General features: G+C 43.2%; 1 protein-coding gene across 1 annotated transcript in view; it reads left to right on the top strand.

Annotated features, from left to right (window-relative positions):
• Nucleotides 1–3,104: 3,104 nt before the first annotated feature.
• Nucleotides 3,105–21,948, top strand: part of slco4a1 (solute carrier organic anion transporter family, member 4A1) — a 68,869-nt gene continuing 50,025 nt past the window's right edge. Inside the window, exons 1-7 of the mRNA XM_063208394.1 lie at nt 3,105–3,647; nt 4,571–4,741; nt 5,542–5,746; nt 10,791–10,881; nt 17,964–18,085; nt 19,364–19,475; nt 20,829–20,983. Of these exons, the coding sequence (XP_063064464.1) occupies nt 3,174–3,647; nt 4,571–4,741; nt 5,542–5,746; nt 10,791–10,881; nt 17,964–18,085; nt 19,364–19,475; nt 20,829–20,983 (1,330 nt within the window). The 5' untranslated portion in view covers nt 3,105–3,173. The remainder of the gene's footprint in view (nt 3,648–4,570; nt 4,742–5,541; nt 5,747–10,790; nt 10,882–17,963; nt 18,086–19,363; nt 19,476–20,828; nt 20,984–21,948) is intronic.

The raw sequence follows: 21,948 nt of genomic DNA on the forward strand, positions 1-21,948 counted from the left end.
TGCATACACACACACACTTACACATCACAAAAAAGCATCCTACCTGTCATCTGTCAACGTTAAAAGAACAGACCACCCTTTTTTGATTTTCACATACCTGTATTTTCGGCATTCCCCAGCATTATTCATGAATGTGCATATCATTTTCTTCTCAGTGTTTTCAGTACTTAGATTGATTGGATCAGAATTATTAGCTTAGCATAATCACTGGAAGTAACTGGTAACTTTAGCATCAAGCCACAAGTGATCACTGGACAGAATGAATTTGCTGTTTTACACTCTGGTGAGTTTTACATTCATTTTAAAGTGTTTTATAAGTACATTTGATGATGCTTTATTTTGTTCCATAAACTTGCATTACTATGCCTAATTTGGCTATACTGTTATATGGGGCAATGCAAACACATAGATGAAAATGATATGCACAGTCATGAATAATGCTGGGAAGTACTGCAAATATGTGAAAATCAAGGAAGAGTGGTCTGTCCCTTTAACCCTGACAGAACAGTTTCATAATGAATACTGTACTGTCTTCTGTTTTTGCTGAGGCAATGTAACTTAGGTTTTGTCTTCTGCTTTGACCAAAATTGTGTCTGTGAAATGTCCAATGAGTCAGTGGAGCGAGAAGATGTATGAGAGAGGAGGCACTTCTGGTGACAGGCTAACAGGTGAGCGCTCCAGTTAGCATTTGATTCACAGATTAGTCAGGCTAGTCTAGCGCTGCGTTGGTCAGCAGGATTAGCCAGGCGTAGCCGTGGCGATGAGAATGGGATTGGGCTGCCTGTATGTGAAGTGCTGTATCAGCGTGAGTACTTGTTAGGAGGCTTGCTTAGACAGGCTTAAACAGGGAGATCTTCACATGTCTCACATGTGGTCAGCTGTGTGGATCCTTAACAGTGTCTATGGAGTACTGTTGGCCTCTGCCAAAGATGTTGGTCATTGGTCTCTACAGTCTACAGTCTATTGGATTACATACAGTACTGAGAGGAGGTGACAGGTAGGGTGCATTGTTTTGATATGAAAGTGTAATGGATAGTAGAGGTTGTAATAGAGAGTAGAATTTTTACCTGCTTAAGTTATCACCTACTGTCATACGAAAGTTGCTTAATGACATCCTTTGGAGAAAAACATATGAGCAGAGCTTGTTTTAAGATAAAATTAATTTCCCAAAATGAAATCAAGTCCCATGCTGTCAGTGCAGGAAGTGTAATGTGTAGCATTGTCTGTGTGTGTGTGTGTGTGTGTGTGTGTGTGTGTGTGTGTGTGTGTGTGTGTGTGTGTGTGTGTGTGTGTGTGTGTGTGTGTGTGTGTGTGTGTGTGTGTGTGTGTGTGTGTGTGCGTGCGCGTTTGTGCGTGCATATGTTATACACAGTAGCAGGTGCATTATGATCTCATGTTTCAGGCCTTTGCATATATATTCTCAGGTACTGACAAGTAGAGGGTAGTATGAGTATTACCTGCATGTCTAAATTGGCAGAAGTTATCCTTTAAGATCAGAGGGTTGCAGGTTCAAATCCCACCCTTACCCTCCCTCCATCCTTGGCTGAAGTGCCCTTGAGCAAGGCACCTAACCTCACATTGCTCCAGGGACTGTAACCAATACCCTGTAAAATAACTAAGTTGATTTGGTTAAAAAAAAAGCGTCACCAAGTGTAATGTAATGTAAGGTGATGTCATCTTTCTCTGGTAACCTTTCATAACCTTGGATAGAGGGCTTTTGTAATGTTGTGATCACCACATTGGAACTAAGAAAGCACGTTACAGAAAAACAACAACACGTAGGTGCTCTGAAAAGATGCTGCCGGCGCGACAAGCTTCGGTACAGAGTAGCACTTGAATTTCTCTGTGTGAGTGAATAGTGTGTGTGTGTGTGTGTGTGTGCAGTGATTTGGCTGGATGACTAAAGACAGAGCTATCTATCCAGCGCTTGGGCTAAAGAGAGCCGCTGGGGAGGGGACAAGGGTGTGTGTGGCTCGTTTCCCTGCTGGTCCAGACAGTGTGATTTGTCTGGCACAGAAACAAAGACAAGGCTGTTTCTCTCACACATAGCCACTCTCTGGCGCAGCCGTGAACAAGATGCATGCTCTTTGGTCTGTGACATGACACCCAGTCTAGTGTTGCTTCGACCTAATATTGACGCACAATTAGAGAAGTGTATTCATGATGGTCAGTCACAGACAAGCATAGCCAAACATGAGAGAGAAATCTTCTTTTGTTTGAGGTTGATGTCTTGGCATCAGCTAACTGTATTTGCAGTTGCCTGTCAAGTAAGCTTACATTTATGTGAGTGTAGCAACAGCATTTTAGCCTGTTGAATGCACATCAACTGTTTGTCTGTCGGAAAAAAAACATGAATGCAGACCAATTATCCAACCAACCTATTTCACTTAATACCCCATCGCTACATTGCTTTGGTGCTAGAGGAACGCGGGAGCCAAGGGTGTAAGCTTACCGGCTGTCCAAAACAAGACTGAAGACTCTCTGTCCGGGAGACCTATCTGGTGTGACTCTCACAAGCACAAAGGAAAGAAAAGGAGTGGAAAAAAAGAAAATAAAGCGAAAAAAGACCCTTTTGTCTAGGCTCCATCTTCTTTTCCACGCCTCTCTTTTGTGGTATTGAGTGAGCACCGGGTTAGAGTCAGACGTACTTTACCAGGCTGGACTAAAATAATGCTTATGGAAATGAAGCTGTTAGCTTATCAGTGAGTGATTTTGCATATCTTCTTCTTCTTCCCCTTTTTATGCAGAATGAATATTCCCTGCCTACCGAGGAGGTCGTGTCCTCTCCACGGCTAACTGCAACCTGCACTATGTGAACTGGAGTGCAACAGACCAGACTGCCACTGAAAAATCACACTAAGGGGCCCTTATGGTTTTTAGGAATACTGACTGACCGGTGTATAATGGTGACATCATTTTAGTGATCCTTGGATTTGGATAACGAATTCTGCAACGGCGGCATTCAAAGGCTTTCACCACCGACACACCTCTGCACACACACACACACACACACACATACACACACCACACACACACACACACACACACTAACAAACACACACACACACACACACACACACACACACACACACACACACACACACACACACACACACACACACACACACTAACAAACACACACACAGTGTATCCAAGGCCCTGCTGGGGGGGCCATGCCCAACCTGCTGAATGCTGACGCCTCCTTCAGCTCCAAGCAGGAGCTCCTGGACCTGCATGATGGGCCCCTGGGCCCCACGCTGGACACCCCGAGCCCCGTGGAGTCCCAGGATGACAGCCCCGTCGCCTCCAGCCCCGGTAGCCCCTCTGGGGGCTCGGGAAACGCCCTCGCGCCACTGGGCCTCCGTCGGACTGCGGGGGGCGGCGGCGGTGGGGACGAGGCGGCGGTGGTGGGACTGGCGGGACTAGCGGACACGGCGGAGCAGGGTGTGAAGTTTGTGCCGGACTCGTCGGAGCACGTGTGCGGCTGGGGGGCGCTGACGCCGCGCTGTGTGCAGGCGTTCAACACGCCGCGCTGGGTGCTGTTCTTCCTGTGCGTGGCCTCCTTCCTGCAGGGCATGATCATCAACGGCTTCATCAACACCGTCATCACCTCCATCGAGAGGCGCTTCGACCTCCGCAGCTACCAGGTGGGGATGGCATCATGGCGGACATTTTTTTTTTTTGTAGGGCGCTCCCTGGAGAGGGAGATCAAATCAATCAATCAAAATGTATTTGTATATTAGGGCTATATTACCTACGTTTTACCTGCTTCACTGAAAATAACAGGCCTATGTCATAGTATTGTAGCACTATGGTAGTTAACCTTTCAATGACTATTACATCGTGCCACTGGAGGTACGGCGTGCATTAATGGGCTACAAAGAAAATACAGTGCAAATTGTTAAAAGAGAAAAGCACAGTTCAAGATGTACCATAAATGCAGACACAGTCTACTCCTCACCCCTACACCTCAGCCCACCACTTCAGGCTGCTCTCATCCCCAGCTCTCTCACCATTAATGCCAATGTGTGATTGTCCAATGATTGAAACATTTAATCAGAAAGAACAATCCCATTGAGAGTGAAGCTTTCTTGCAGAGACTCTTTCATAACCTCATTGTCACCAAAATGGTTATCACGGTGTCTTAATCTGTGGCTTCAACTCTCTGTAATATTATAACCGTGTTGTTAAATTGTTGTTAATTGTGAAAGGGATCGCCGGCCAATGCATCTTTGTGAAAGGGGTCCAAGATGGATCACAAACACTCATGTTCTCCACGTGACCTGAAAGGGCAGCCCAATGCCTTTCATGAGGCAATTCGCAATACGTTAAGTACGGGAAAGATACTTGCATTGCCTTGTCCGCTTGTTTATGCCTGTCCTTTTTGTGTAAAGGACTGATGAAAGTGCATGCAGCAGTGGCCATAAGGGCGGGCCCATCAGGCAATTGGCTGTGGCGGCACCCGCGAGGGGTCAAAATCTGTCAGCGGCCCTGCATGCACCGAGTTAGAAAATAAACAAGTGTGTGAATGTTAAATGTCAATGTATTCTCCTTCCTCTTCCTCCCTCAGGCCGGTCTGATAGCCAGCTCCTATGACATTGCAGCGTGTGTTTGCCTGGCGTTCGTGAGCTACTTTGGGGGTACGGGTCACAAGCCGCGCTGGCTGGGCTGGGGAGTCCTCGTCATGGCTCTTGGGTCACTTGTGTTCGCACTGCCACACTTTACAACACCGCCCTACCAGGTGAGTGGACAACAGCACGTCATGCACACACATGCACTGACCAGAGGCGGAGCTATAGGGAGGGCAAGCAGGGCATTTGGCCTTGGGCCCAGAGCCTTCCTGTGTTGGTAGTGGGGGCCCTTTTATGAAGTTTGCAGGCCGTATGTGGGGCCCTATCAGTGTTTTGCCCTGGGGCTCTGTGTGTAATTGTTCCACCACTGCCACAGACCAATTACCAAAAATATCCCTGAATTACCAGAAGTTACCTCAATATCCCAATACACCCCGTGTTCGCTTAACCCCTTTGCATAGAGCTTATGTTATAACCTTACAGTAACCAAAATTGTAATGACCATGTCTGAATCTGTTACTCAAGGTTCTCAGTAATGTCATAGCAATGTTGGTATGATTTAGTTGAGTATTTTCAGCAATGAGTGAATAGGCCTATCTGCAGTAAGAGATTACTGATGGCAGTGAGCCATGCCAAGAGTGCACACACACACACACACACACACACACACACACACACACACACACACACACACACACACACACACACACACACACACACACACACACACACACACACACACACACCAAACAGCTGTAATGTAAGTATACCACTATGTATGTACCAGGTGAACGTGCTGGAGCGCACCGGTCTGTGTTCCCTGAACGCCACACACACACACACACACACACACACACACACACACACACACACACACACACACACACACACACACACACACACACACACACACACACACACACCAAACAGCTGTAATGTAACTAACTATACCACTATGTATATGTACCAGGTGAGCGTGCTGGAGCGCACCGGTCTGTGTTCCCTGAACGCCAGCGAGCCGTGTAAGGACAGTAGCTCGGCGGGCCTCTCTGCCTACCGCTACGTCTTCATGCTGGGCCAGTTCCTGCACGGGGTGGGCGCCACGCCCCTCTACACGCTGGGCGTCACCTACCTGGACGAGAACGTCAAGTCCAGCTACGCACCCGTCTATATAGGTGAGTAGTCAGGCTCAGATACACTTAGGGTGCATTCCAATGTGCACACTCCCCATCCTCCACTTGTGCTTGTGGCCTTGCCTTGCCTTTAAAAAAAGTTTCCCAGCTGTCAGCCTAGGCACAACACATTTTGGGGACTGTTTTTCATTCACCATCCCAATTGCAAATGAGAAAATTACATTAGAATTGTAGCCTGATAAACCAGCCTAAATGTGAGACTGGATGTGTAATTTAGTCTGGCCCCGATGAACGATACATCCGAAGATTGTTGATGAGAACAAACTGTTGTTTTTTCTAACCGTGCCGGCGCTCTGACCAATCAGCGATCTTTGCCGTTGATGTGCTTTCCCAACGGTGTTGGGAGCTTTGTCGTCACTCCCTCAAAACCCGCCCGCTTTGATCCAAAACAAATCTCTGCGTTGAGATTGGTTTTGCCAGACTCAGGGCATAGTGTTCAAAATGTTTTCGATCCGAGGCTAGACCCACTCGCCAGCCAAAAATGTTTGGCGTCCAGCGGGTGGCGGGTTGCGGGTGGTGGGTTTACTAGGCTATTAGAATTTTGCTTTTGCAAGATATTGAATTAATTTTCTGTCGTCATGAGGTCACAAGCAGGCAAGTGAGCAAGGGAGGACGGAAGTCTGCATATTGGAATCCACCCTTAGATACACTTGGGGAAAACATGGTGTAATGGCTAGGAAGTTGGACTTTAGATCACAGGGTTGTGGGTTCAGTCTCCACCCTTACCAATCCCTTCCTCCCTCTATGACTGAAGTGCCCTTGACAGGGTTCCCACGGGTCATGGAATTTCTGGAATATCATGGAATTTCATAAAAGTTTTTCCAGTCATGGAAAGTCATGGAATTGTACAATTTTGCATGCAGTCATGAACTATCATGGAATTTTCTTAACAGTTGTGTAAAAGCAGAAACTTTTTTGTTTGGTGTATAACGTTGTTTCTTACTGGTTATCCTAAAACGCTTTGCCAGAGACTGTTTGGTTTCACGCTGTTATGTGCAACATTCTAGAATGCAATGAGCCCGCGGAAGTCTGGCGGTGGCTCTGCGTCGGCTCTAGGGATGAAGATAATTTACGTCTTTTTTTTTTTTACCCAAGTGGTCATGGAAATTCTGCTTTTCGTGTCTGGAAAGTCATGGAAAATCATGGAATTTTATATCTGAATTAGAGTGGGAACCCTGCTCCAGGCCTGTGACCAATACCCTATAATATCTCTAAGTCTCTTTGAATAAAAGCGTTAGCTAAGTGTAATCTACTACTACAACTACTACTAGTAATAATGATAATTATAATAAAGTGGTAATAATATAAGATACAACAGGATTTTTTCTTTTGCAATTTTGAAAATCTACATCTACAAATGTACCTCCCCTCATCAAATGTACAGTATAGTATGTCTACATAGGTGAGCAGTCTAGCTTTAGCATAGAAACAGGGTTTTCACTTTATGATATTCTCTAGCTCCATTTATCATAGTTGTTTTGCGTATACATGCATGTACACTGTGTGTGTGTGTGTGTGTGTGTGTGTGTGCGCGCGTGCAATATACCGGTAAGCCAATATGTGCATGTAGAAACAGCTGAGAGTGTTGTAGAATATACTGTAAGATCTTTGATAATATCCAGACAGGAGGGCTCAGATTTACTCCCCTAAAGGTACTTTTCTTTGATGCAAAAGCACCTTGTGTTTTGTCCAAGTGAGGTCAGCGATGACAAGACAAGTGCAATGGATGCTGAGAGCAAAACAACTGTGTGTACATTTGAGACCATCAAAGAGCAGGTTTGGCTTAGGAGATGAACCCTAATAGCGTGTGTACAGTAAATACACACAGGGAGCATTCTTCTCCTTTTAATTGACTTAAAGAGTGGAGCCAGTCCATGCCATAATATTGACACAACGCTTTGAAGACGTGGCCCACTCCCAAACTCCCATTAAGACAGTCAGTCACACTGCACTCCGTAGCCTCCATAGCATTACTTTAAGATGAGGTCAGTGACGTATTATCAAACAAATGGCTCTTTACTCAGCTTTTTAAAAATCTTTTATCAGGCCTTTGCCACAAAAAAACTTTAAAAAGACATACACAAACACCTGACAAGTCTATGCGAGGCTATTGCCTATATAATTAATCAACATTGACGTGACTCATGACAGGCTGTGGGCTTCCCTTTTTAGACTGAGTAAGATGGAAGAGAGCAGGGGGTGGTAATGGACGACTCTTGTATTGTCATCATGAGCATTCGTCGCGGTCCTTACTCAAATATACACAAGATGCATTGGGCTGAGGAGCTGCACTTTGTGCACTTTGTGCACTTTGCACTTTGTGTCTGAGTAGGTGGGTGGGTTGAGTGAGTGAGCTTTTGCAAGGGCCGTGTCAAGGTATTTTGTGGCCCTAGGCAAAGCGGGACGTGGGGCCCTTACCCCCTGTTTCTTCTCTTCAAACTATTGTTGAGGGCCCCCTTCATGAGAATGTGATCGCTGTCTCCTACTGCTGTTACTACTACTACTACTACTACTACTACTACTACTGCTGCTACTACTACTACTACTACTACTAATAATAATAATAATAAAGTAATAATAATATTAGATACAACAGAATTTTGTTCTTTTGCAATTTGGGAAATATACTGTAACTCCCCTTATCAAAGCTATTGGGGAGGGCCACCTTCGAGAGATTTTGATCGTTGTGACTTTTCAGCCATTTAATTTATTTAGGGCAGTTGTCATTACTGTCACTGAAATGCGAGTATAGTCGGGGGGCCGTCGTGGCCTAATGGTTAGGGAGGTGGACTTAAAACCAAGAGGGTTGCCGGTTCGAATCCCACCCTTAACCCAACACCTCCTCCCATGGCTGAAGTGTCGTTGAGCAAGGCACCTAACCCCACATTGCTCCAGGGACTGTAACCAATACCCTGTAATATCTGTAAGTCGCTTTGGGTAAAAGCATCAGCTAAATAATAAATAATAAAGTACAGAGCTTTCATCTGGGGGGGGGGGCTCTAGGCAATTGCCTAGTTTGCTTGCCTGGCTGTGACATGAGGGGGCCTGAGCTTTCTGTGGTCAGCCAGTGATAGGGCCACGCTTGTCAGAGAGACAAACTTACAGTACACTTCCTCTCAAGGCGTCTTTGAGAGTTGGCCTATATTTAGTCTGTCAGCTTTCTGAGTAATTGTAGGGGGCCGGTGTGGCTTGAACAGTCAACACTAGAACACGTATCAGCTCATACTGACAGCCAATCTGTCAGCAGAATGAAGTGGCCTCATAGTTCCATTGAGTGGTGTGTGTGCGTGCGTGTGCGTGCGTGTGTGTGTGTGTGTGTGTGTGTGTGTGTGTGTGTGCCTGTGTCTGTGTCTGTGTCTGTGTGTCTGTGGGTGTGTGTGTTTCTGGAAAGACCTTTACTTCATAAAATCCCATCTTGATGAGTGAGTCACTGATTGGTCTGTTGAGCACAGTTCCTGTTTCCATTTTGGTCTCCACTTCAGTTATTTATGTCTCTGATGTTCCTAATACCTTGTTGTTTTCATTCAGTTGTTTTCTTTTCTCTTCATTGTAGCCCCTTAGTGCACACCTGTCCTCTTTGTAAAGCGCCATATTGTTCTCCGAAATAATGATACTGCAACAGTACAGTAAAACAACAGTGCAGACATCAGGGGTGGGAATTAGCAAGGAATTAGCGATACGATACGCACCACAATACACATGCCACACTACAATACTATCATAAAGTATTACGATACATTTTTTATTGTGATACATTGCGATAGTCAGCATGCTTCAGTAGGCTAAAAGTGTAGAAATAAAGCTTAATTACTAGTTGCTGACTGTGTTCAATCTAATCTTACATCTCATCACAACTGAATGAAAACCAACAGGACTGGAGGTTGTTTATGTAGTGGTGGATGCTCGTGAACCATTCAAACAGTGTTTTTACTTAATATCATTTTCTGAAGGATTGATTTTTGATGTTATGAATCGATGTAACATATTGTGAAAAGCAGTATTGCCGTATATATTGTCATTTTTCTTGTACAACCTTGGCAGACATGCATTATTACTAATGCTTTCAGATTTGGTCACTGCTGCACAATAATAACAGGTTGTGTCTTATGGCTATTCTTTAGTAATCTTCTTCCAACAGCCATTATACAGTGTCACTAATTTGTAGGGCCCGGAACCATGAGGGTTTTTGACCCTCTTGGCCCTCCATCCATACCCCTCCATATTCCCTCATGTTTCCTCCATATCAGGAAAGGCCCGGCATCTCCACCCAAGACATCAATAGAGAGGCCTGTGAATGGCCGCTCACTGCACTGTACTACCGCCCGCACTGTATATCAAAGGCCGTAGCAGACAATCAAACCCCCAGTCAGGCCATGTGTCGCGTGATCCCGCAGCCAATAGGAGCCAACAGGCCGCTGTGTTATTGATCGGATACTGAACTGTTGTTGCTCAGCAAGGCAATAAGCAATAAGCAAAGTCCCAACAATGGCAGCATCATGTTTGTGTCATTGTTTACTCCTGTGTGGAGTTTTGGCAAGTGTGGTGGAATGTCTCCTGCTGGCATACTGTACCTGCCTGGGTCTCACCACTTCTCACCTTCCCTCTGCCTTTCTTCCTCCCTCTCTCTCTCTCCCTCTCTCTCTCTCTCTCTCTCTCTCTCTCTCTCTCTCTCTCTCTCTCTCTATTTCTGTCCCTTTGTCTTCCTTTCCTTCCCTCTCGATCAATACCTCTATTTGACCCTCGTTTTCACCCTTACTCTTCTGTCTCTCATTCACAACCTCTTTGTCTTCTTCTTTCTCTCTCCAACACTCTCTCTCACACACACACACTCTCTCTCGCTCCACCCTTCTTTCTCCATTTTCCTCTCTCTCTCACTCTCTCTTCTTCTCGTTCTCTCTCTCTATCTCCCTCTATCGCTACCTTTCTTTCTTCATCTCTCTCTATCTCCCCCTCTCTTCCTCTCATTCTCTTCTTCCTCCCCCCCTCCTCCCCCTCTCTGTATTCTCGTCCTTTCTCCGCTTCCCAGGCATCTTCTACACGGCGGCCATTGTTGGCCCGGCGGCTGGCTACCTGCTCGGAGGCTTCTTCCTCAACATCTATACGGAGACGGACCAAACGTGAGTTCTTCCTGCTTGTCTTGGCTCTGAACTCGGGGGTCGTTAGGTTGAAGACAGCAGAGCGGTCGGTCAGAGTTGTTACAGGCAAAGAGTGAGTGAGTGATGCTGCGCCATCTTCCTGATTGTGTTGGCGCTCGGCCAGTTGCACTGAACGGTTCCAAGAGGTTATCGGGGTGAAGAGGGACTTCATGTGGTGATATAGTAAGGTCATCACCCTGTTAAAAGCTGAAATCATCATAAATTGATTAACTTGTGATTTTACCACAGAAGGCCTTATTGTTATGCAAGATATATATTAATTAAAATGAGAACATTTAAAATATCCACCTTGTGTATGTATGTATATCAGAATCACAGGCAGCGTTATTGGCCCAGTATGCTTGGAATTTATCGTCAGTCTTCAAAAGAATATGATCAATATTGATGATAAAACAGTAGTGCAAAAAGCAAGTGCAAGATATATGTATAGGTGGGTCAAATATTTTACAGTATTTAGAGAAACATTTTGCGGCCTTGCCAAGCTGAAATCCAGGGCCATTAGTGCTGTACATCATTCAAGAACTCTGTATACATACTGTACCTGCAAACTTGTCACCTTTCTGCGAAATTCGCCGTTTTGATCCCAAAATAGGTCACTTACGTGAATCGTGTAGATCCGAAGAGTTTTTTTTGGAGAGGGGGGGGGGGGGTAGGCAGAGACCTAGTAGCCTACAGACATTGTCATTAATGTTGAGCGACATTCTATTTATCTTTTTTTTGTCTTTTAGTAGGGAGGTTAAGTGAGTTTTGACTTCAAGTCATGATGCAAAGGTCCCCTTTGGCATGGAAGTACCTTGGGGTCATACAAATAAATTTATCCTAAGACACAAGTGAGATCACTCTTTTTTTCGGAAATAAACACGTTTTTTCAAAATGGCCGCCAATGCATCGAAAAATTCTCTATAGAGTCTATAACTTTACTTCTGTTACCGCTACGATGACAAACTTGGTGTCAAAGTATACATTTTTGTGGTCAAGGAATCCAATAAAATATGTCTCAAGTAAAGAAAAACAACAGTTTATCCATAAAATGATAATTGGAGGTAAAATATGCGATTTTTTAATAAAAAAAATTGTGACAAAAGCGTATTGCGTTAGTACTTCAGTTAAATACATATCAAATAAGTGTTCAATAGTGTATTGTAGAGAGTAGGACAACAACAACTATGTTCACAGTTTGAGGTAGGCATGTTATACCCACAATAGTGATTAAAACTCATAGCTTAGCGTCAAAATGGCCGCCAATGCATCGAAAAATTCTCTATAGAGTCTATAACTTTGCTTCTGTTACCGCTATGATGACAAACTTGGTGTCAAAGTATACATTTTTGGGGTCAAGGAATCCAATAAAATATGTATCAAGTAAAGAAAAACAACAGTTTATCCATAAAATGATAATTGGAGGTAAAATATGTGATTTTTTAATTAAAAAATGTGTGACAAAAGCATATTGCGTTAGTACGTTATTTAAATACATATCAAATAAGTGTTCAATTAGTGTATTGTAGCGAGGAGGACAACAACAACTATGTTCACAGTTTGAGGTAGGCATGTTATACCCACAATAGTGATTAAAACTCATAGCTTAGCGTCAAAATGGCCGTCAATGCATCAAAAATTCCCTATAGAGTCTATAACTTTGCTTCTGTTACCGCTATGATGACAAACTTGGTGTCAAAGTATACATTTTTGGGGTCAAGGAAATAAAATATGTCTCAGGTAAAGAAAAAGAACAGTGTAAAATCGAGGTAAATAAGGACATTTCACACAAAGTAAATGATCATGTAGCCTACTTTGTCATCAGAGTGACTTTACTTATCTCTTCCTCCAAAAACTTGTTAGTGAAAGGGGCCCTATTATGCTTTTCCATGTCCACTACCCATTTACTGGGTTACACAGCATCTGTTGTATGCAAAAGCTTGATGAAAGAAAAAGAAAGAAAAAAACATGAAGAGCCTGACTGCCCAGTAAAAACACGGCGCATGACTGATGAGTCCACCAAACAAGACTTCACCCACATCATCATCATCATCATCATCATCATCATCATCATCATCATCATCATCATCATCACCATCATGTGAACCACCTTCTGTGGTGAGGTGGGCAACAAAAAGGAACTGAGGAGGGCTGCCACCTTTGCCTTGGATAGAAAAGTAAAAGAATGGTGTTCTGGCCCCACTTCAGGCAGTTAAGGGTGTCTTCACAACTGGTGGTATTGACAACATTGACCATAACCCTTCATCAACGACAGCAACATCAGCCCTCCATGGAACATGCATCAGCATTCAACAGCAATTTTCCTCAGACAGCCAATATCCTAGATCCAGCTAAAATGGGGAATGGGGATGTGATATCCTTCCCACTTCACACAAGCAAGGATCTAGATGTGTCTCTGCCACCCGATGAGGTCTTATATGTTCCTGCCTTGAATACCAACAGTCATGATCCTCATCCAGCCTCCTGTCCTCTCATCAATGTAATTGAAGAAGGTTACCAGTGGTAGGAGAGAGTCAGAAACATTCTTTTGAAAGAGAACCTTGAAGCTGGAGAATGGATCTCATGGGCTGCACATTATGCCAGCCTTACGGAGGCTACTTCATGCCCTCCATCTCAGTCATACATGTTGCCACTGTTCACAGTCATATACCAGCCCCACAATTGCTTGGCATGCAATGAAAGTCCTTAGAGTGATGGTTCGGAGAAGATTCACCCTAATGCCATTTGAACCGTGACAGCCATCTAGTAGTCCACCCGAAGTGTTTTCTGCCTTAGGCTTACATCAACAGAGTTACCGGGTTATTCGATGTTTATTCCGGATAGCTTGTCACAAGCGCACATGGATCCCGGACATTATCTCCAAACTTACCCCACAAAAATCACATCACGACACCAAACTTCTACAGTAGTACAATATGGTCTGTGCCCACAAAACGAAGCATTTGGAAATTTGTAAATAGTCCAGAAATGTATTATTATCAACACAAGCCGAACAGCTTTTCTGCAGCTAAAACTGCGCCGGCGTTACTTGCGTCATCTGAGACTAGCCTGTAAAAGTCATCAACGAAGCTCATAATAATGCACAATGAAAAGCGAAATCAGCATCAGTATTGATAATGAAAATCCTTGTCTAATTGATAGTAGGTAACATTTGAAATATATTTTAACGTTACTTTAATCCCTCTACTTCCACAAAAGAAAAGACTGATCACATGTCACCAAGCAGTGATGCACTCCATCAGCACCTCCTGATAGTAGCTTTTCAGGTAAAGCAATTTTGCATAGGGACATAATATAACTGTGCCTTACAATATTGGAGGGCATTTGTGTCACGAATCATGTTTCTCTTTAGAGTGGACATGTATGGGGCAATAGACTTGCCAAACACCATGCAGCAGTCTCACCATCTCTTTGGGGATGGCAGCAAGATTCCGCAGATGATCCACCAACACCTGTCTACACTACAGCTGCCACTATTTCTAAGGACTTGCCAGAACATTAGCAAGTGTAAAACTAATTGTAAAGCACCTTGCAATTGCTTCATGCAGAAGCTGCCTTGCATGTCTCTCTGTGGATGCCATGGTTCATGTTCCCATAGTGCTGTAATGTCTAAATAGAAAGTGTTAGTCATGCATTTACACTATGAGTTAGCTATGAGTTTTAACCCCTTAAGACACGGCATTATAAATTAGCTATTACCAGAATGGCAATGACCAAGTCGTAATGTATTACTAAAGGCCCTGTGCACCGTCATAGTAGTGTAGTACTGTAGTAGTTAACTTTCAATGAATATTACAGCGTGCCTCAGGAGGTACGGCGTGCACTAAGGGGCTACTCACTCTTGTAGGTATGACATGCCTACTTCAATCTGTGAACATAGTTGTTGTTGTCCTACTATTCTCTACAATACACTAATTGGACACTTATTTCATATGTACTTAATTATTAGTAATGTATGAACGCAATATGCTTTTGTCACACATTTTTTAAATGTAAAATATTGCATATTTTACCTCCAATTATCCTTTTATGGGTAAAGTGTTGTATTTCTTTACCTGATACATATTTTATTGAATTCCTTGACCCCAAAAATGTATACTTTGAGACCAAGTTTGTCATCATAGTGATAACAAGCAAAGTTATAGACTCTATAGGGAATTTCCGATGCATTGGCGGCCATTTTGACGCTAAGCTATGAGTTTTAATCACTATTGTTGGTATGGCATGCCTACCTCAAACTGTGAACATAGTTGTTGTTGTCCTACTCTCTACAATACACTATTTGAACACTTATTTGATAAGTATTTAACTAACGTATGAACACAATATGCTTTTGGCACACATTTTTTAATTTAAAAAATCGCATATTTTACCTCCAATTATCATTTTATGGGTAAACTGTTGTTTTTCTTTATTTGAGACATATTTTATTGAATTCCTTGACCCCAAAAATGTATACTTTGACACCAAGTTTGTCATCATAGCGGTAACAGAAGCAAAGTTATAGACTCTATAGGGAATTTTCGATGCATTGGCAGCCATTTTGACGCTAAGCTATGAGTTTTAATCACTATTGTGGGAATGACATGCCTACCTCAAACTGTGAACATAGTTGTTGTTGTCCTACTCTCTACAATACACTTATTGAACACTTATTTGATATGTATTTAACTAACGTATGAACGCAATATGCTTTTGGAACACATTTTTTAATTAAAAAATCGCATATTTTACCTCCAGTTATCATGTTATGGGTAAACTGTTGTTTTTCTTTACTTGAGACATATTTTATTGGATTCCTTGACCCCAAAAATGTATACTTTGACACCAAGTTTGTCATCATAGCGGTAACAGAAGCAAAGTTATAGACTCTATAGAGAATTTTTCGATGCATTGGCGGCCATTTTGAAAAAACGTGTTTATTTCCGAAAAAAAGAGTGATCTCACTTGTGTCTTAGGATAAATTTGTTTGTATGACCCTAAGGTACTTCCATGCCAAAGGGGACCTTTGCATCATGACTTGAAGTCAAAGGCCCTTTTTTTTGTCTTAACCTCTCTACTAAGTCTACAACTGCCCTCTCGTGACCAATGTATCAGAAAGACGGGATCTGAATCTGTCAATGGTCGTTCCGTAACTAGTTGCAAAGTTATAACCTAGTTGCGCGCAAGATAGAATTGGCGCGAGATGTCCCACTCGACTCCACAACAAACGAAATGAACCACTGGTCACTCTGTCTCCGGTCTCCGCTGTCACTTTTACCTTTTGCCCTTTCAGGCGGATTTTGAGTACCTGAACAACTGCTATGAGGATGAGGATTATGTCGCGGGGTGTCGCGATAGTTTGTCACCTTTTTCAACCCTCCTGAGTTAGCAGGTATGTGTATAGGCCCCAGCCGTACCTCAACTAGCTGGGAGGGTGATAGTTGCCTCACGGCCCCACACAGGTGTTAGCGAGGTTGTTTCCCAGTCCTCCCCTGTCTCTCTCTTCCTTTACTTCCCTGTCTCCTCTCGGGTAGTCCTGTCCAATAAAGGCAAGAGATGCCAAAAATAGAACTCTGGTAGAAAATAGAACTGTATACCGTTTTAGATGTCGTTGTACCACACTAGAGGTTTTTTTTTTTTTAAAGCTGCTCTCAGTTCCTCAGAACTAACCACTGTACTATCAGTAATGCCACACACAGAAGTGGTCTGTCCCTATCTACACCGCATTTAAACCAACAGTTTAAAGAAGTTGTAGAGCAAGAGAGACGGGGGTAGAGTTGCGTCTGTAGGTTGCCAAGTAACTTTTGGTGCTCATCGTTGTCCAGAGAAATACATGTAGAGAGCACAGATAGGGTCAGAGGCACTTCACTTAAAAGTCCTTTATTTTTCTGACTGGGACTGGGACATCAAGCCAGTGGTATTAAGCCCTCTCTCTGCTCTCTACAGTTTAAAAAAGTTGTTTGATGTTTCCTCCTTCATAGTTTTGGGTGGAAACATTGGTGTGGCACGGAGAAAAAAAGCATTTTTAAAATGTTGAAATGTTTCAATTTTAGGCATGCACATGTTTTTTTGTGGCATGCTTATCAGCAAAACAGTTATGAGCTTTGTGAATGTTCAATAGTTTTATTGTATTTATACTTTCAGACTGATTACTGTGTCATAAAGTTGTCAGGAAACATGTAAATCAATTGATAGAGGTTGTTCAATATCATGGTTATTGTACTGTACCAGAGGGTTCGTTTATATGCACATACTTTTCTATAGAAAGCACACAAAAATATTTCATTTAACATGTCTTCTAAAAAAAAATTGAAAAAATGCACACTTCAGGTGGGTCTGTCAGGTGGGTCTTTTGGACCTTCATCAGGCTACAAGGTTTCCAAAGCTTGCCACTTCAGTACACAGGCTCCTTTTTGTACAAACCTGATGTGTGCTTATTTGTGTCCTTTTTGTTTAGAAGTCTCCTCTAAATCCTGCACCTTTTCAACAGATGACCCATCACTGTTTAACATGTCTTAAATGATAAAGATCTTTTGTCAGGAAAACTAACGATGAGAGGAGACTTGCCGACATGGTTGGCTAATCAGCCCCCTCTAGTGGTCATTCATGAGATTTCTGCTCTTGATATCAACTATTAATAGTCATTAGCCATTTTTAACCGTAGGGACCCTACACACAGTAGTAAAAAATGTTATAATTTAGTTACAAGTAGACATTGTGGGAACTAGGGTTATGTGCCTTTGACAATGCGGAAGGTACAGCTATGTGCAGACGGAGGTCATTATAGGCAGGCAGATATTTAGTGAAGAGCCCTGTAAGGCATAAGGCATGATTTGAGGCCAAATGTTACTTACAAAAATGTTGCATCTTCCTCCTCTCTCCTATCTTGTCCTCTCCTCTCGTCTCCTCTCCTCTGCTGTCATCCTCCTCTTCTCCCCTCTCCTCTCCTCCCCTCTCCTCTCCTCTCCTCTCCTCTCCTCTCCTCTCCTCTCCTCTCCTCTCCACTCCTCATCCTCTCCACTCCTCATCCTCTCCTCTCCTCCCTCCTCTCCTCTCCTCAGTACGGAGTTAACCCCTGAGAATCCTCTGTGGGTGGGGGCCTGGTGGATCGGCTTCCTGGCTGGAGGTGCAGCAGCACTGGTGATCGCCCTGCCCATCCTGGGCTACCCACGCCAACTACCAGGTTCCCATTACATTGCATTTGGCAGACGCTTTTTAACCAAATCGACACACACACACACACACACGTTGCGTTGAGGTTGTGACAAAAATTCTGCTTGATTTAAAGGCCAACTTCCGATAAAACACTGTTTTACTCACTCCTTTTGAAGATCGGACGGTCACCCCAAGTTAAACTCACTTGCAAGGCTCTCATAGCGGTGCGTCACCTCGCCTGGCTGTCTTTCCCGGTGTTTCCCAATTGACATAAATAATGCAGAGAAACGAGCGAATCACGAAAGCCTTTCTGTGTTTCGTCACATCGAAAGAAGGCGTTGCCCACAAAGGTTTATGTCGACCCATTTTTCTAAAAACATGTTGAGTAATTTTTTTCTGCTTGTTTTCAAAACAAGCAATGTCTGGTGGCCCGAAACCTAGCTTAGCTTAGCTATCAGCTGGTTGCTACTCTCAGGTACACACACAGCACAAAGCCTCATACTTTGTACATACAGCAAGCCCACTCTGGTTGCTCCGTGCCTGCAGCTCGCCTAGGGGTCGCTGTCGAAAGAGCACAGCCCTGAATGGAGCCTGCACGCCTCCATTGGCGCCCCTACAGTGCAGTACCACCCGGGGAAGTGGCGACACTGTTTCCCATTACATTCTCTCCAAGAACAGGAGGACTGAGCCAATCAGAGACGCATTTCCACGAGAGCAGGAGGAGTGAGCCAATCAGAGACGCATTTCCACGAGAAACACGGAACACCCTCTCGTTTCTCCACAAGCCACCTTGCTAGCTTGCAAAAACGGCTTGAAACAAAGCAACCGGAACGTTTTTTAAAACAGGACCAACGCGTAACACATTCAATAACAATGGGGAACACAGCAATATTAATGAAATTACGTTGAGAGGCCATCTTTAAACATTTTAATTTGGTCAAATCAAAACCAAATTAGAACATATTTTGAGTCCCACGTAAAGGTCAATGACGGTATTGATTCATGTCTTGAGCAAGAGTCATTGGAATGTATTGTTTTAGGGCAAATACAGGTTGGGGGGATGGGGGTGCTTGTCTCTGGCGCAGGTAAGGCGGGCTTTAAGAAAAAAAAGCTCTATATCTCAGCTGATATTATCTACACATACAGGGAGACAGAGTCAGGCATTTAGTCTTAAACACAATGTTCAGTGTTATACAAATAGAGCCCCATTTTCAGACCTACTTCCCACTTCCTGCTATGTGCACATGTCTGTTTCCAGTGTAGTATTTTGCATTTACAATTATTTCCATGTCTCTCTCCCCCACAGGCTCTCAGCGCTACGTGGCCATGCGGGTGTCAGAAGCTCACCAGCTTAAGGACGGTAGTCAAAACAAAGCATCTGACCCACAGTTCGGGAAGACAGTCAAGGACATGCCCAGGTACAGTGCTTTGGATCACAGCCTTACATTACATTCGGAGGTGTATGAAATAATATTAGAAGTTAGGGCTGGGCAATATAACGATATATATCGTTATCGTGATATAAAAGTGTATATCGTGACCTTTCTCCTATATCGTTTATATCGTGATAGTAATTTTATCAATTTTATACAATTGAATATCATTTAATTACATTATATGTTGTCACAATACACACTATAAGTTAATGTAACTGTAAAATTAACAATAAAAATATCAATTTTAAAGAAAGGTTGTATTACGACATGAAAAAATAAAGAGTAAATAAAGAGAATAACTGAAAACGTATGTAATTGTGCTATATCGTGATATATATCGTGATATAAAGTAATCCATATCGTGATTATTATTTTTTTCCATATCGCCCAGCCCTAGTAGAAGTACTGTTACAGATGTAATTACAACACCAGCAGCATGATATTGCAGATTTGCAGCTAGAGGGAGGTGTGGGTAAGGCCTATGCGAAGTGAATGGAAGCTCTCACATCATTCTAGAAAGCTGTAATAATCATATAGCATAATCAAGGGCAATCAATCAGGGCAGTCATGGGTAAGCGGTTAGACTTGTAGCCCAAAGGTTGCCGGTTCAACTCCCGACCCGCCAGGTTGGTGGGGGGAGTGATTAACTAGTGCTCTCCCCCATCATCCTCCATGACTGAGGTACCCTGAGCATGGTACCCCTTGCACGGGGGAGGCATGAATGCAATTTAATTGTGTGCAGTGTTCACTTGTGTGCTGTGGAGTGCTGTGTCACAATGACAATGGGAGTTGGAACTTTCAATAGTAGTATACAGAAAGTGATTGTTATTATTATTATCGGCCTGTGCTGTTTTTTTAATAATCTTTAACAACATGCTGTTGGGTGGGGGGTATTGGCATGCTTATGATAAGGTCAGGGGGGCGTTGGCATGCTTCGATGAGGTCAGGGGGTGTTGGTATGGTTACGATGATATCACGGGGGAGTTAGCGTGCTTATGATGAGGTCATGGGGGCCATTACCATGCTTATGAGGAGGTCAGCGGGTGTAGGCATGCTTATGAGGTCAGGGGGGCGTTGGCATGCTTATGATGAGGTCAAGGGAGGCATTTCTTCAAAAGAGGTAGAGAACCAATAATTGTTATTAATATAATGTAATGTAATGTAATGTAATATAATACAATATAATATAATATGATATAATAATAAAATAATAATGAGAACCACTACTCTATAATACATCACGGAGAGGATGTGTGTGTTTATGTTGGCTGTAAACTTGTTTGTGATGGTGGTGAAAACTAATCCAATCTAATCTAATCTAATCTATCCCGTCAGGTCTGTGTTGCTGCTGCTGAAGAACTCCACCTTCATCTTCCTGTGCCTGGCCGGGGCCACTGAGGCCACCCTCATCGCCGGCATGTCCACTTTTGGACCCAAGTTCCTCGAGTCCCAGTTCAACCTCAGCGCCTCAGAGGCCGCCACCTGGTTTGGTGAGACACAGACAGACAGACAGACAGACAGACAGACAGACGCAGTTTCCCTACTGTTATCTTCGGTGACACTTTATATTAATGGTTCACTATTACAGTGGATCTACCACATTAGGTACAGTGTAATAACCAGTGTAACAATATTTAATACCACTTAATGCCAGTGTAATACCAGTGTAACAATATTTCATACCATGTAATATCAGTTACACACAAATACATGATGTAAGAATAAAATTGGTACATGGTGTTTCACTGGTATTACATGGTATTAAACATTGTTACACTGTTCATTACACTGTACAGTACCTAATGTGGCAGAGCCACTGTAATAGTGAACCATTAAAATAAAGTGTTACCTTATCTTCCTCCTTTCTGATTGGTTGATGGACGTGTGTATAATCTTCATTTGGAATGCCGGCGGTATCTAAGGGATAACCCTGTAGGAATCATGCACATGATCAATGGAAAATTAAATAATCACACCATTGGCATTCCCAATCAAGATTCTAGACCAGCAGATGTGTGCAGAGTTTCTACTGAATTCAGAATATGATTATGTTAATGCAATATGCACTGTATGTTTGTATGAAATCAACTTAGCTTGAATCCTGAGAATAGATTAAAAATCATGCAAGACCTGTGTGCCAAATGTTCTGTAGTGAGAAGAAGTGATTGACTTGCATATTAAAGTGGCCAACTTTGTCCAGGAGAGCTTTGGCTGCAGTGAGCATACAGGAGATGTACAGTTCATGAAATTATGCCCTAAGTAGTGAGACTGACAATCAAAGGTGTCAAAAGGAAAAGTAAAAAGACACAGTTTCCCTCCTATGCAGTTTACTTATCTGAGTAACCAGTAGATTTATCTTAAGATCAGGTGATTCTGTGCTGGTTGGATCCAACTTGTGGTTGCTTTTTGTTAGGTTTTTATTGTTTTTCAGTACCAAAACACATTTTACTGTACC

Source organism: Engraulis encrasicolus, chromosome 10, assembly GCF_034702125.1.
Source record: "Engraulis encrasicolus isolate BLACKSEA-1 chromosome 10, IST_EnEncr_1.0, whole genome shotgun sequence".
Lineage (NCBI taxonomy): Eukaryota > Metazoa > Chordata > Actinopteri > Clupeiformes > Engraulidae > Engraulis > Engraulis encrasicolus.